The sequence below is a fragment of the Equus caballus genome, chromosome 5 (assembly GCF_041296265.1).
Source record: "Equus caballus isolate H_3958 breed thoroughbred chromosome 5, TB-T2T, whole genome shotgun sequence".
Lineage (NCBI taxonomy): Eukaryota > Metazoa > Chordata > Mammalia > Perissodactyla > Equidae > Equus > Equus caballus.
Window position 1 is genome coordinate 99340813 of NC_091688.1, and position 14196 is coordinate 99355008.

At 37.2% G+C, this 14196-nt stretch overlaps 1 protein-coding gene across 1 annotated transcript in view; it reads left to right on the plus strand.

Moving 5' to 3' along the window:
* The window catches only part of C5H1orf141 (chromosome 5 C1orf141 homolog), a 53581-nt gene extending 41362 nt beyond the window's left edge, over nucleotides 1-12219 (plus strand). Inside the window, 4 exon segments of the mRNA XM_070267500.1 lie at nucleotides 1580-1724; nucleotides 7948-8017; nucleotides 9234-9423; nucleotides 11127-12219. Coding sequence (XP_070123601.1) covers nucleotides 1580-1724; nucleotides 7948-8017; nucleotides 9234-9423; nucleotides 11127-11714 — 993 coding nt within the window. The 3' untranslated portion in view covers nucleotides 11715-12219.
* The last annotated feature ends 1977 nt before the right edge of the window (nucleotides 12220-14196 follow it).

A 14196-nucleotide genomic window follows, 5' to 3' on the forward strand; every position in this document is an offset into this window, starting at 1 on the left:
TTTCTCCTTTGACCTATTGGGTGATGAATTGTTATAACTTATCTATTGGGAAACTTTAATTTCTTGATGACTTATTTGGCCATTATTAACTGTTCTATTAGTATACTGTTGAATAGTATTTTATTTTGAATTTGCAAAAGCTCCTGAAGCGATGTGTGAAATTAGCTTATATGCTTCTTCTGGTGCATTATCTTTTCAGAGTTTGGTATCAAGACTACGCCAGCTTATAAAAAGAACTGAAAAGTTGTTGTTGTTTACTTTTTAATTTAATTGATGTTATATTGCATGAGAATTATTTGTTGCATACAAGTTTGAAAGATTTTATCTATAAATCTATTTGGGTCTGGTTACTGTTTTTAAAGGTAGTTATCTGAGACTCATTTACATTTCTTTTAAGAATTATTGGTATGTTCAAATTTTCTACTACTTCTCAAGTCAATTTGGGTGATTTTTCTTTATGTTAAAGTTTCTCTGTTTGACTTTCAAGACATCTGTAGTCTGTCCCTCTCACAACTCTTCTTCTTACCTCTTCAAACTTGTCTCTTATACTCAATAAATGATAAATGCCTCTTGCTCTAAATATGCTGTTTTCTGGACCGTCTTATGAATACTCCAGGTTTATGTCATTGGTCAGATGTCATTATGTCATATGCCTCTCCAGAAATGCCCTCATCTCCAAATCCTAGCATTAAGTTCTTCCTCGTTGATAAAATTTTCCCTGTCTATTCCAGCCCTCATTGATATCCCTCTCGTCTGAACTCCTCCTCATTTATTGATCAGCTTGGTTCTTAGTGATATTACCCTATTACGTTATTTACTAATGTTCCATGTATGCTAATCATACCTATCGAATAAGAAAGTGAGCTCTTTGTGGCCTAGATTTTTGTCATATGCTTTATTCCTATCTCATATTATCCAGAACTAAATATATAGTGTGTCTGGTGTGAAAAAAAATTGTGAGTGCTAAACAAATGTTTGTTTGGTTTGTTGATGGAGAATCATAAGTTATGCAGTTTGTACTTATATGTGCATGAGGATTTTTGGATATTTAGATATTTGTATTTCAGTAAAAATATATGGATCCAATGTGAGACCCTAACCCAGGAAAAACTGGATCATTTTTTTCAAGTTTCTCTTTCTTTGCTCAGAACTATTCTGCTGTACCTATTCTATGTATGAGACAATAAAGTTTCTGTTCACACTGAGAGGGCTTTTTTCCTCAGTATTTAAACTTTAGACTTTCTTTGCATTTGGAGAAATAAATTTTATATGAAGATAAACTCTATGTTTTAGAGACAAAGGAAATAAAAGTTAGTGAAAAGTGTGAGCATAGGCAAATTTTAAAATTTCTGTTGATTTCATTCCTCATCCATGAAGTGGTAATAACACCCAACTCATAGGGTTATTTTTTTTTTTGAGGATTAAATAAACATTGTGTTTGAAAGTATTTGAAGAACTAGACAGCTGTTAGTCATCATAATTACATATTCCACGTGAATAATTAAGTATAAATTATTTATCCATATACACCTGGAAAAAATAATTTCTAAGATAGTTTCCCACTTTTCCTGATGTTTAGGTGGAAAATGGTAGGCCTGTGCATCATCTATATTCACAGCCTAGACGAGCATGTGGAAGAACATTGGGTTCTACAGTCTTTTCTCCTGTACCCACTGTCCAAGCTAATGCTTATAAGAAGGAAAAAGACTCTGCTTTATTTACAGGTATACACACTTAACTTTAAGACATAAGTGTTAAGAAAATCTTTTTTTTTTTTTTTTTAAGATTGGCACCTGAGCTAACAACAGTTGTCGATCTTCTTCTTTTTTTTTTCCTTCTCCCCAAAGTCCACAGGTACGTAGTTGTATATTCTAGTTGTGAGTGCCTCTGGTTGTGCTATGCGGGACACCACCTCAGCATGGCCTGATGAGCGGTGCCATGTCTGTGCCTGGGATCACAACCGGTGAAACCCCGGGCCGCCAAGGCGGAGCGGGTGAACTTAACCACTGGGCCATGGTGCTGGCCCCAAGAAAATCTTTAACCAAGGATCATATTACCATGTATTTCACTACTTAATAACATCTAAAGACTTCCTATCATAAAAATGGTAAAGTTCAGATTACTTAGTATGGTATATAAGATCTTTCCAGACTCTATTCATTCTATCTCTTTATCCATATTGATTCCAGACGCACTGAACAGTCCGTTCCAACTACTGTGTGATTTGATCCATTCTGTTCTCTATGCTCGTATTATACTTCCCCACCTGATAGATTCCTATTCATCTTTAATAGTTGGGACACTTTTAGCTGCAATTAAGAGAAAATCTGCCTACATGTGGCTTAAACAATAAAGATATGTATAATCTCAAATGAGAAGAAGTCCATTAGTAAGGCTGTTCCAGGGTTGGTTAACTCAGGGGTTTAATGATGCCATCAAATAGCCAGTTCCTCTATCCTTTCTCAACTTTCCTTAACTTTCTTAGCAAGTAGTTGTCCTCCTAGCCTTGCTGTACAATATGGTGACTGCTATTCAAGACAACTTGTATGGGTAACAACATCCACTGAAAAGGAGGAAAGCTCTTTGGTCCCTTGTAAGAATGAGGACAATATTCCCCAACCCCCCCACCAGCAGACCTCCCCTGTATCTCCCTGGCTGGAATTGCTTCATGCACCCCTATCTAAACCAACAAATCATTGTCGCCTTGGATTAGTTTCTAACTTTTAACATAAGTCACAGTAAGAAATACTTTTTATATCCCAGTCTAATACACACACAGACACACACAGAGCAGAAGATTCAGATTCATGGAGCCCTAATTATTTGTTTTTCTCTGCTAGTTGAACTTGATTGCAGTATTTTAGTGTTTTGTACAGTTATTACTAAGGATCCATGTGATGCACTCATTCTATTTCAATTTTTAAAATGCTAGTCAGGAGATACTAAATTGATTTATTGTCTAAGTTGATGGGTTGTGGCTCACATTTTGAAAACACAGGCTTAGAATGTTCAAGATTCACTCCCTTGAGTTAGGAAGGAGCCCAGCCTCCCTTGAACGACATGGTTGCTTAGAGGAAGATGAATAAGATAGCAAAAAAAGAGATGAAGGGACTGTTAAGTAGGCAATCCTCTGTTTCCCACACTATTCTTTAAGACTCCACTCAGATGCTGTGTCTTCTCTCAAGTGTTCCCTGAAAGCAGCGGCAGGGTGTTCTACTCTGTCGGCAAAGCAAATTTCCCTTTGTAAAATTTCTTAAGTTTCTCTACAGAAGGGGCATTATAGTTCTTTTATCAAAGTCCCATATTAAGACTTCTGGGAACGTTGGCAACATAAATATAAGTTTATCTTGGCCAAAATGAAAAGAAAAAGAAGAAAAATTCGTTAAATTGAAACGAGGACATTAATCCCAAACTCAAAAAAATCTGCTGCATATTACAATATGAAGTAGTTTGAAAGAATTTTCCAGAAGTTGATTCACAATTCCATCTCCTGAGAGGAAGAATATTGAAAGAGCTAGTAGCAGATATGCTAAAAATACTCCCGTTAATCATCACCTCCCACCACACACACACACGCACACACACACGCACGCACTCAAAGAAAAGGAGTTACCAATGGTGGGTCACGGAGAGATGGAAAATCCTCCCCCTTGAATTCCAAGTCAGCAGCACTCCAAGTCTGTCTTAGCAGTGTTTTGAGAAACACGTAATGACCACACTTAGTCAGTTATTTCCCTGGCTTCCTAGTGTTGCTTCAGATGTACTCAGTTAGGGGGAAAACCTCCTAAATTGGAGGAGTCAAGTCGTGCAAGGAGGGTCGACAACAGAAGAGACATGATGGAATTTCCTAGGAACCATCTTTGCAAGTGTGAATAATAGCCACCAAGATAACTGCGTGAAGAAAAACATAGGTCCCCATCAAACAGCCTAAGAGCCACGAGGCCTTTCTTTGACTAAGTTCCTCTCAAAACCGAATTGCTTAGCCCAAGAGAGAGGTAAAAAACTGGAACCCAAATGGCACCTTGCACATAAATGGACAGTGTCCACCACCACCACCACAGCAGAGTCATGAAGAGGTCTCACACACATGCAGTGCTCAGAAACAGGTTTCCCCATGATTTTTCAGGGCTCCAGCTCCCCCGTCAGTCTACTCAGGCAGATACAGAAAAAATATCTGGATTTACACGTTAATTTCTCAGGGGAGAATTTAACAGTACTCAGGTAAACAAGGAGAGCATCCAAAGAAAATGTACCCCTATTATTTTTGGACTAATATCAAGCCCAGGTTTAAGTGTCCTGAGTCAAAGGTGAGTAGATAGAAAAACAAAAACAAAACATGGGACGTATCAGAGATTCTGTAGCAAAAAAAGGAAATAATTTAAAAGATAGCTGACGGTCACATTTTTTGTACCCCATACAACAGGAGATAATTTAGACAATAATCATTTTTTGTGCTCAAAAAACTAAAGAAAATAAGAATTTTATGAAATAAGATTTGAAAATATAAAAAGTAATTGTCAAGGATGAAATTGTGCTATCTGAGCTAAAAACATTTTTTAGGAAAATCACATAGAATGCCATGTGAAGGCACAAAAATGTGGCTAGATTAGACAAGACAGTAGATTGAGGGGAGAAAATAGATATCCCACATTGAGTTAACCAGTGTGTTTAAAGAGGAGAACAGAACAAGTTGAATGAAGTGACTGAACGGGGAGTGGGGAAACTATCTGGAGATACTGGAAATGCGCAACATCTTGGTTTTGGTGATGATTACATTAATATATATATAGTTGTCAAAAATCATCAAACTATACATTTAAAATGTGTGTATTTAAATGTATGTAAATTATACCTCAATAAAGGTAAATTAAAAAGAAAACAAAGACTAACACTACAAAAGTCTCAAACACCAAAAATATAATAAATTAATAATCTGTTACATCTAAAATAATCTATAGAAAATAATTTAATATTTAATAATCTAAAATAATGAGAAAAGTGTTTGTATAAATGCAGGGAATATTAATAATATTTCATTTAAAATACAAACTAAGATTAGTTTTTAAAGTCATGAATTATGTTATAATTAAATATATAAATAATTTATCAGATTCTGTGCTCATCATTGTTTCCTGCATCCTGCCATCTGTGTTCACTTTTATTTTTCTTGAATGACATCCTTTAATAGTTCTTTCAATGATGAGTTGTTGGTTCTTAACTCTTTTTGATCCTTGTATATCTGGAAGTGCCTTTATTTTGCTGTCACTCTTGAATAACAGTTTAGTTGATATTGATTTTTAGGTTGAAAATTATTTTCTCTCAGCACTTTAAAGATACAGCCTCATTCGCTTCTGGAATCAATTATAGGTTAAAAATCTCCTCTTGGTCTAATTGTCACTCCTTTGTAGAATGACAATTAATGTCATTCCTTTACTTTCTGGTAATTTCGGGAATTTTCTCTGCATTCTTTATGATCTGCATTCACTACAATGCATGTAGGTATAGATTTCTTCTTATCTCTCATCCTCAATTTGTGAAATACACTTCCGTTAGTTAGAATTATTGGCCATTCTCTCTTCAAATACAGATTCTCCACCATTTCCTACATTTTCCTCTTCCAGAACTATTAGACAAAGTGTTTAAGTCTTTCAATCTATCTTTCATGTCTTCTAATGGTTCTTTCATATTTTTCATTTATCTGTCTGCGCATTCTTAGTGAATTCCTTGGTGTTTTCTTCCAATTCATTAATTCTCTGTTTGGTTCTGTAATCCAGAGTTATATTATTTATTTCCAAGATTTCCAAGTGTTTTTATATTGACTTGTTCTGTTTTTTTGTGTTTTTTTTTTCACTTCAGCCTGTTTTTATCTCACCATATCTTGTTTTTTTATGTGAATAGTTTTTCATTTGTGTCTTTGAAGTTCCTAAACATACCATTATTTTATTAACTCTAAGATGTCACCAATGATACTGTCAATTAAACTATGACAGAATGCTAACATACACCATAGAATTGAGATATGGTAAGAATTTTAAAGTTGTTTTTAGGTTTTTCTATTTAATTTTATTGCCAAATTTATCTTCTATTTGTTGACTTTGCTGATTGTCTTTCTTAGCTTTATATTTTTCAGTGTTTTAGAATTTTAGAAGGTTCTCTCTTCACTCAACACTTACCCACTTCACCTTACTCCTTCCTTTCTAGAAGTTTTACCACCCGTTGCTGCCACTCAGACCTCATGGCCCTCAGGCCAAACTAGATTTGAGAGTTGTGAATGGGGCTCCCCCTCTGGGAGATACTGGGGATATGGCAGATCCAGTCATCGTGCCTCGGTGTGGTTTGACTTAGTTCCTGGTCCCCAGTTGGCAGTGGAAAGGATTGATTTCTAGTCTCTTTTCGCAAGCCAGGGAATCTCCACCCAGCCCCTTATTTCAGGCAGTGCATCTGTCTTCCTCCCGTTTGCCTTTCCCATTTCTGTAAATGGCATCTACCCAATTGCTGAGGCCAAAAATCTAGAAATCATCCTTGATTTCTTTTTTCCCCTGATATTCCATATCCAATCCACCAGTCAATATAGTTCAATCTACCTCCAAAATATAAGCTGAAGCCCACCACCCCCTCTGCTACAATCCTTGTCTAATCCACCAACATGTCTTATCTAGACCACAGCAGCAGTCTTAACTGTTACTCCATTGCCACTCTTGCCATCCACATTCCCCCTGACTTCCACGGATTGTTCATCTCTGAGCAGGCAGAGTGACCTTTCCAAAGAAAAAATCAAACCACTTTCTTATTCCATGTAAAACTCTCCAAATGATCTCTATTATAACCAGAATAATATCTTAACTCTTCAGTATGGCTTGTGTGGTCTTATATGATTTGCTACCTATCTCATCTTACCCTACTCTCCCCCTCCTGCACTCCAGCAATGCTGGCCTTTCGCTGCCTTCAGCATTCCAAGCTGATTGCACAGTGAGACCTTTACCCTAGCTCCCTCTGCCTAGTAGTCTGTTCCTCCAGCTCTTCACCTGGCTGCCTCGTTCTCTTTCTCAGATTTCAACTCAAATATCCCCCCCGAGAGAGACCGCCTGTGGCCACCCTAGGTGAAGTACCATGTTCATATTTTTCCATAATACTTACAAGTAGTTGAAATTATTTTATCTACTTGTATGTTGGTTGGTTTGCTTGTTTATTGGCTATTTATTCCTTTTAGAATGGAGCTTCCCAACCAATATCCTGTGGTCACCTGTTGTGCTCGAAGGTGTTAGAGATGTGCTGAAATATTGATCTTCAGCCTTCAAGACTGCTGGGTTGGCCCTGGGGTAGCCTGGCTACAAGTGCACTCAAGTGCTTATCCCAGTGTACCGTGCAAAAAACATGAATTAAAATGTTTGCCATGACATGGAAAGGTTGGGAAGCTCTCCACTAGAATAGAAACTACTTGAGGACAAGGAGAAAGCTGGATTTATTGCTAGTAGCACGTGTGTCTGGGAACACTCTTAAGAAAGTAGAGAAATACCGGAATGGCCACCAGGCATGTTTGGAAGAGTTCAACCTCTGACACTTTCTGAAAGCCAGGTGGCAAAATCTGTTTGACACCTGCTAACTCACTTCCCTCCATGCCACCAGCGTTTAACCATCTGAGGCTTCCTGCTGGCCAGTGATGGCTTTACATATTTGAGAGACATGAAAATTTGGGAATGCCTTTCTTCCACAAAAGTCTCCAAGACCAGTTTTCTGTTTGATCTGTCTTAGCCAACCATTAGATTCTTGATCTTCTCCAGTTCTATCTTGTTTGCTTGAGAAGTTTTACTGAGTAGCTATGACAGATCAGGCACAATACCAGGTGGTTTCCATATGTTATTTTACATTGTAAAATATTTTATATAGGGTATTTTCTAAATGCCATAATATTAATATGTCTTTGATGAAAATCTTTTATAATTTCAGCTCAAACTGACAAAAAACCTGGGGAATCATTTGATTTGGTTGGTCACTTAGAAGATTATGTAAATAAAAGGTAATTTATTTTAAAATTTTTAATGTTTTATTCTGTTCAATGATGTTTGTAATAGGAAGAGTTCTGCTTTTATTTTCTAGTGGACAAGAAAGAATTTCTTCTGACTTCCTATTACCGTTTAGGCCATGCTGTAAGCCAATGACTGGTCCAAGATTGCTCAGCTAGTCAGCATCACATTCAGACCTTAAGCACAGGTTCTCTCTGCTGCAAGTTTACAGTCAAATGGAGAGAAAAACATGGAAAATTAAAGGGAGAGAATACAATTGTGTTTTTGTAGTAGAGACAAAAATTTAATTTCACTGCAACATGGATGTACTCTTTCTCACGAGATCCTAAAACTCTGTGTGATGAAAAGAATCATATTAGTCCAGTGTGTTTTAAACTTTGGAGCAATAAGGTATAGCCTCTTTACGTTGAGCTGTGTCTTTCTGTTTCTTTCTAAGATGGTATCTGAGTATATGAATGAGCAGTTCACTGGACTTAGTCACACTAAGAGGGAGTTGACCAAGAATGTTGGTCACTGCCCTTGTACTGCTGGTCTCATTCCTACATGTTCTGTGGCTGCTGACATCTGTAGCTCATGAACTTCTGGTCTATTCTCTCTGAACTTAGATAGGGGCTACTCTCAACTCTCATTAGTATGGTGGAACTCTCTGAGGCTCTGTCATGTCCTTCATCTGTCCTTAACCTGTCCTTTACCCATGCCAAGGCTTTGCTATGGCAAAGGCCTCTGCAATGGCAAGCTCCTTGACAAGCCTAAAGTCAGTATCCATGTCACATGTGACCCAAGGGAGGTCTGGAATGAAACTGTGTCCTCTGTCTGCCTAACCACACCATTCCATCCTGTTAACAAAGCCGGGGCCAGCCTACGTTGGCATGAAGCTGCCCTGCGAAGCACTTGTCTCCCAGAATCTCAGTGAAGGATGTGGCAAATTTCTCTCTACTTTTGCTGTTTCTCCTCTTTCTACATAACACCCCTCCTCCCTACTCAAAAACCAAAGAGGCACACGTCTTACTGTCTTGCTTCCACCTCTGATTTTGCTATTTCCCCTACAAACCAGGTAGGAAGGGATGGTCTTGTCAGGTTGAAAATCTGTGGCAGAGGGTTTGGGGGAGGTGTTGGCAGTGCCTTTGAGGACTGGGGGGAGACAGACAAGAACTGACAAGCTGAGATCAGCCCTGTGAACATTTACGCTGAACTTGTGTTCATTTTCAGAAGAAAATCTCCTCCGCAGACGAACGATTCTAGTACAAAAGAAAATAAATCCACCACAAATTACCAATTAAGTGAGTATTGTTTAGTTAGAAAGAAAAGCTTGCTCCCCTTGTGCTTCGAGGATGAATTGAAAAAGCCAAATGCCAAGATAATCAACGTTAGTCCAGCAAAGACAGTAACTTCTCACATGGTAATAAGAATATCCACTACTCTTGAGCAAACATATGTATTATTACTACTTGTGGGAATCTTAGACTCTAGTGACCAGAAGCTTTGATAAATCCTTCTGACCTCTTGGTTTCACATTCTGAAGTGACGACAACACCAATTCTTAATGCTCTTTTTAGAATCACCACTCCAAAAATGGGGTGTCCTTTGCACCAGCTGAAAATTTTGTTTTTCTTTATGAAGAAGGCTTTTTCAAATTTTCTTGATTATAAAATAAATATAAAATTCAAATGATGTTTTAAAAAATGACTGCCCCCTATTTCACTTTTCTATCAATCTATTTTGGGTATTTCAACAGAAAATACATTCATAGACCATCTGGTAGCTCCCAGAGTCTCTAGGAAGGCTGCAGAGACAACCTGGCTTGTAAGCTTAGCCAGTCAGGAGTTACACCATTACAGCCCCAGACCGCTCCCTTGGGGCTGTGGCTTTTGTAGCAGATAACAGTTTACTATTCTGATGCTGGGCTGGGGACATATTTCTAAGACCTTTGCCACTGCTGCCCTTCAAAGCTAGATATATCTACCACCATCCTCACTAGAATAGTTTTCACAATGCCCACTTGGTCACAGTGCTTGCTTTTTCTGAGCTGAATACTCTCACAGGTGCATCTCATTGGCAGAGCCCAGGTCACACGCCTGTGCCCTAACCTCAAGGGCAGCTGATACCTCTGCCTAAGGGGACATAGACTGATAAGGTGGGAAATGCCCAAAGGTGGTGGACAGACCAACAACATGACAAACCTCCAGTACTCTGCCTAAATGGATAACATTGGCATCACCACTAGATTGCCAGGCTAGATCTTTTGTCTTTTCAGCAATCAGAGGCATTAATGTAACTTTCACACTAAGTACACTAATAGACAATTCGATGATCCTTGTTTCTTATTTTATTAATTATATTTCTAAAGGAAAAGTAGCAATCATTGACTTAAAGTTTGCAAACTAAATACTGGCAATATGCATATTTGACTGGTTCCGTTGGAATTAATCATTTTACCTTATAATGGAAACATGGGAAAGAGTTTAGTGAGTAGCTCATACATACAGATTTTCTACTACTGTGATAAAAATAGTCTATTTTTAACTCAGTCCATTACTTTGGCTATTTTATTCCACAGCTATGTATTGAGCACCTTTTATGTACTAAGTGTTGGGGTACAATAATAATCATTGTAAAGATAATTTTATATTTTCTGAATTATTTATTAGGATATCCAGACTTTTAATTTTTGTTTGTAATCAGTTATGGTCTTTGACTCAATCCATTTTTTGGTATGTTTCTTGTTTCCGGGCATGGAAATCTAAGAAATGTCAGAACAGTGTTCCATTCTACCAACTCTCCTATTTCCCAATGACAACACTCAAACATTTAAGAAATATATTTATTTCTTTATATCCACTTTATTTCAAAAAGGGTTTTAGGAGGCCAAAAGTTTAGATTTTGCCTCTAACATCTCAACAGAGTATTAAGAAGAGAAGGAAGTATGTCACATAAGAGTATATCTTTTTTGTGTGTTCAAATATCATTATTGTTAATGGTATTAAAAACTTCTATGTAGTCATTTTTAGAATCTTTTACCATTTTATTTTCATGTTTAAAAATACATGTAGCCTTCTTGCCTCAATAGACTGATAACTAAGTACTCTTTTCTCTAATCCATAGGAACAAAAGGACACAAACCCCATAATTTTTCATGAGACTGGATATGTACAAATGTTACTTTTGACCAAAAATAGGCTTCCTTACCATCCTATGGAAAACAGAAACATTTACCCATAAAAAAGAACAAATTTGGTTTTAGAAAGAAATCGTGAAATTCTCAAATCTTTAATTAGTTATCAATCTGTTACTCCTTCTAAACCTAAAGGAGCTCTTTCGACAGAAAGGAGGGAAGGTACACAAGCTGTGCCTTTTGATGTGCACCATAGAGCTGCCGAGGATAACTCAAGGAAGGAAGCTAGTAAGCAGACATTTGACAACATATCCTGGAATAAACTCTGTAATTTCTCACAGACTTTTTCCAACCTAACAAAAAAGTTTGTGGGTTTCCTTGAAAAAACTCTTACTCAAGAAATGAGTGCTAAAACTAGCAAATTTGGAAGAATGCTTTCTACAGTAAAACCAGTGAGCAAATTTAGTGCCTTACCTGTCAAATATTGCTCAAAGCCTTTAAAAAATAAACTCAAAGTCCATAAGTTAAGTAATGTAACGCCACTGGACGATTTGTTAAACTTGCCAAATGAAAATTAAACAGCTCACAAAATATTGTGTATACAGCGATATTTGGGTAGCAAGACGCAAATCATGAGTTCCAAGATCATGGAAGAAATTCTTATCTAAATAGTAACGTTCTAATGGATGGTGCAAGAAAGCAAAGCATAGAAATTGGAGTTACAAATCAACAGTGGTCTGTTCAAGAAAAGCCAACATTTTTAGTAAATACAAGGACAAAATCAGGAAATAATTATCAACAGGAGGAACTTGTTCATGAACTTTTGTTATCTCAATTAGATTCCTCAGCCATCAGCATTCCTACAGTAGAGTCTGTTGGGGACCAAGAATGGCGCAGACTGATTTACTACTGGACACCAAATAACAGCACTACCTTGCTCTGTAATTGAATATCAAATCTGATAAATGTACCTTTGACTTGCTGCATGTGGAATTAATTGTATATCTGTATTTTAGATAATAATTAGAAAATAGTATTACATTAGCAACTCATGCAATTAAAAAGTCTTTGTAAAATTTCAAATAGCTGTTTGTTAGTAGACGTTGGAACTTCATTGCTATATAATGCCTTTTCCAAGCATAACTTTGACTTTTTTCTGAATTGTTAAATAATTTAAAAGAATAACTTATCTTTCATAAGCTAAATAACTTTGGCAGCAAATCCTATAAAGTATTGACCATTTTAAGTATATTATCACATAGCTATTTTACTGTTTCTCATCAACTTCTCATTAATCCCAACAGCATAAAGACAGAACTCAGAAACAAGTTGCATTTCAAAAGTTCATTTATAATCCATTTGTTTAAGGACTTTTAAAAATCTTAATTGTTAGTGCTTGAAAAGCATGGGTTTAATTAGAAGCCTTTCAGTTAAGGGAAGGCTTTGGGGTGTTTTGGAAGCTTTCAAAGGTGAGGACGTAACCTTGCTCCGTTTCATCTGTTTCCACTCCGGACTCCTCCTCCGTCTCCTTCTTCCTTTTCTTCTCCTCCTCCTTCTTCGTGAAAAGATCCCAAGGTTTTCATCCTAGGAAAATAGAAAAAGTATAAAATAAACCAAAAGAATTTATGAATAGGAAATCAGAGATACTTAAGTAGAAATAAAAGTATAGCTTAAAAGGATAACAAAAGTTATTGTTTGGTGTGTTTGTTTTTAAAATATATAAACCTTTCTCAAGCCTGATTTAAGAGAAAGGAGGGATTACAACTGAGAAAAATAACCATAGAAATATGAGAGAATAAAAGAATCATAATCACTATTACATGTAAATTTATGCCAACAAATTTGAAAATCTAGAAAAAAGTGGGTGATTTACTATCACAAAGGAAATGATGGGGGGCCAGTCCCATGGCATAGTGGTTAAGTTCAGTGCATTCCGCTTTGGTGGCCTGGATTCAAGGGTTTGGAGCCTGGGTGTGGACCTACACCACTTGTCATCCATGCTGTGGTAGTGACCCACATATAAAGTGGAGGAAGATTGGCACACATTTTAGCTCAGAGCTAATCTTCCTCAAGCGAAAAAAGAGGAAGATTGGCAACAGATGTTAGCTCAGGGCTAATCTTCCTCAGCCAAAAAAAAAAAAAAGCAAGTGATCAAAATTGACCCTTGGGAATGGATATATTTTGAATAGACCAATTTCCTAGAACACAGTGGCATGCACCAGCACTATATGAGTACATAAATAGTTTTTCTCACTTTATTATTGAAGCCAGTGTGGTAAACAGAATTCCAAAGATGTCTCCTCAAGATTCTCACCCCTTGTTATTCAATCAAACACTAATCTGAATATTGTTGCGAAAAGACTTTGCTGATGACTTTAAGGTTACTAACCATCTGACCTTAAAACATGGAAATTATTCTGAATTATTAGTGGGCCCAATGTAATCACAGGATCCCTTAAAAGCAGAAGAATGCAGAAATCAAAGAGATGCGGCAGAAGAGAAGGTAAGAAAGATGGGGTAGAAGTGGAAGCTGGAGACCTTAATTCATAAGGGCAAAGTTTTTGAGCACTTGTTTACAATATCCCCAGTTTGTTCACGGTTGCTCATTTCGTCCCTATTTGCCGTGCTTCTGCAGAGCTAGAGTGTCTTTTCCTATCCCATTGGCTTGGGCTTGGTCAGGTGACTGACTTTAACCAATAGGAGGTAAGCAGCCATGACTGGCGTGTTTCGCTTGGTTTCACTTGCTCCTGTCCCCCACCGTGAGAACAGCAGGTCTCAGGCAGTGGCCACTCCTTGAACCTGGGTGCCAGTATGAGAAGATGTTGGGAACCAAGGCCAGCTGAATTCTGCAAAGCCCAGAAGAGCCTCAGCCAACACACAGCCCTCGTGTAACACAATCAAGTCATAATTTTTTTGATGTTGTAAGTCATTAAGACAATCGAATTGTTTCCACAAGGTCAGACTAGTTCAGTCTCCTTGGGACTTTGATCCTGGAATTTAACGTCTCACGAGGAATTTTATAGATGGAGAAGGTTTATATTCAAAACTAGGCATCTCTAT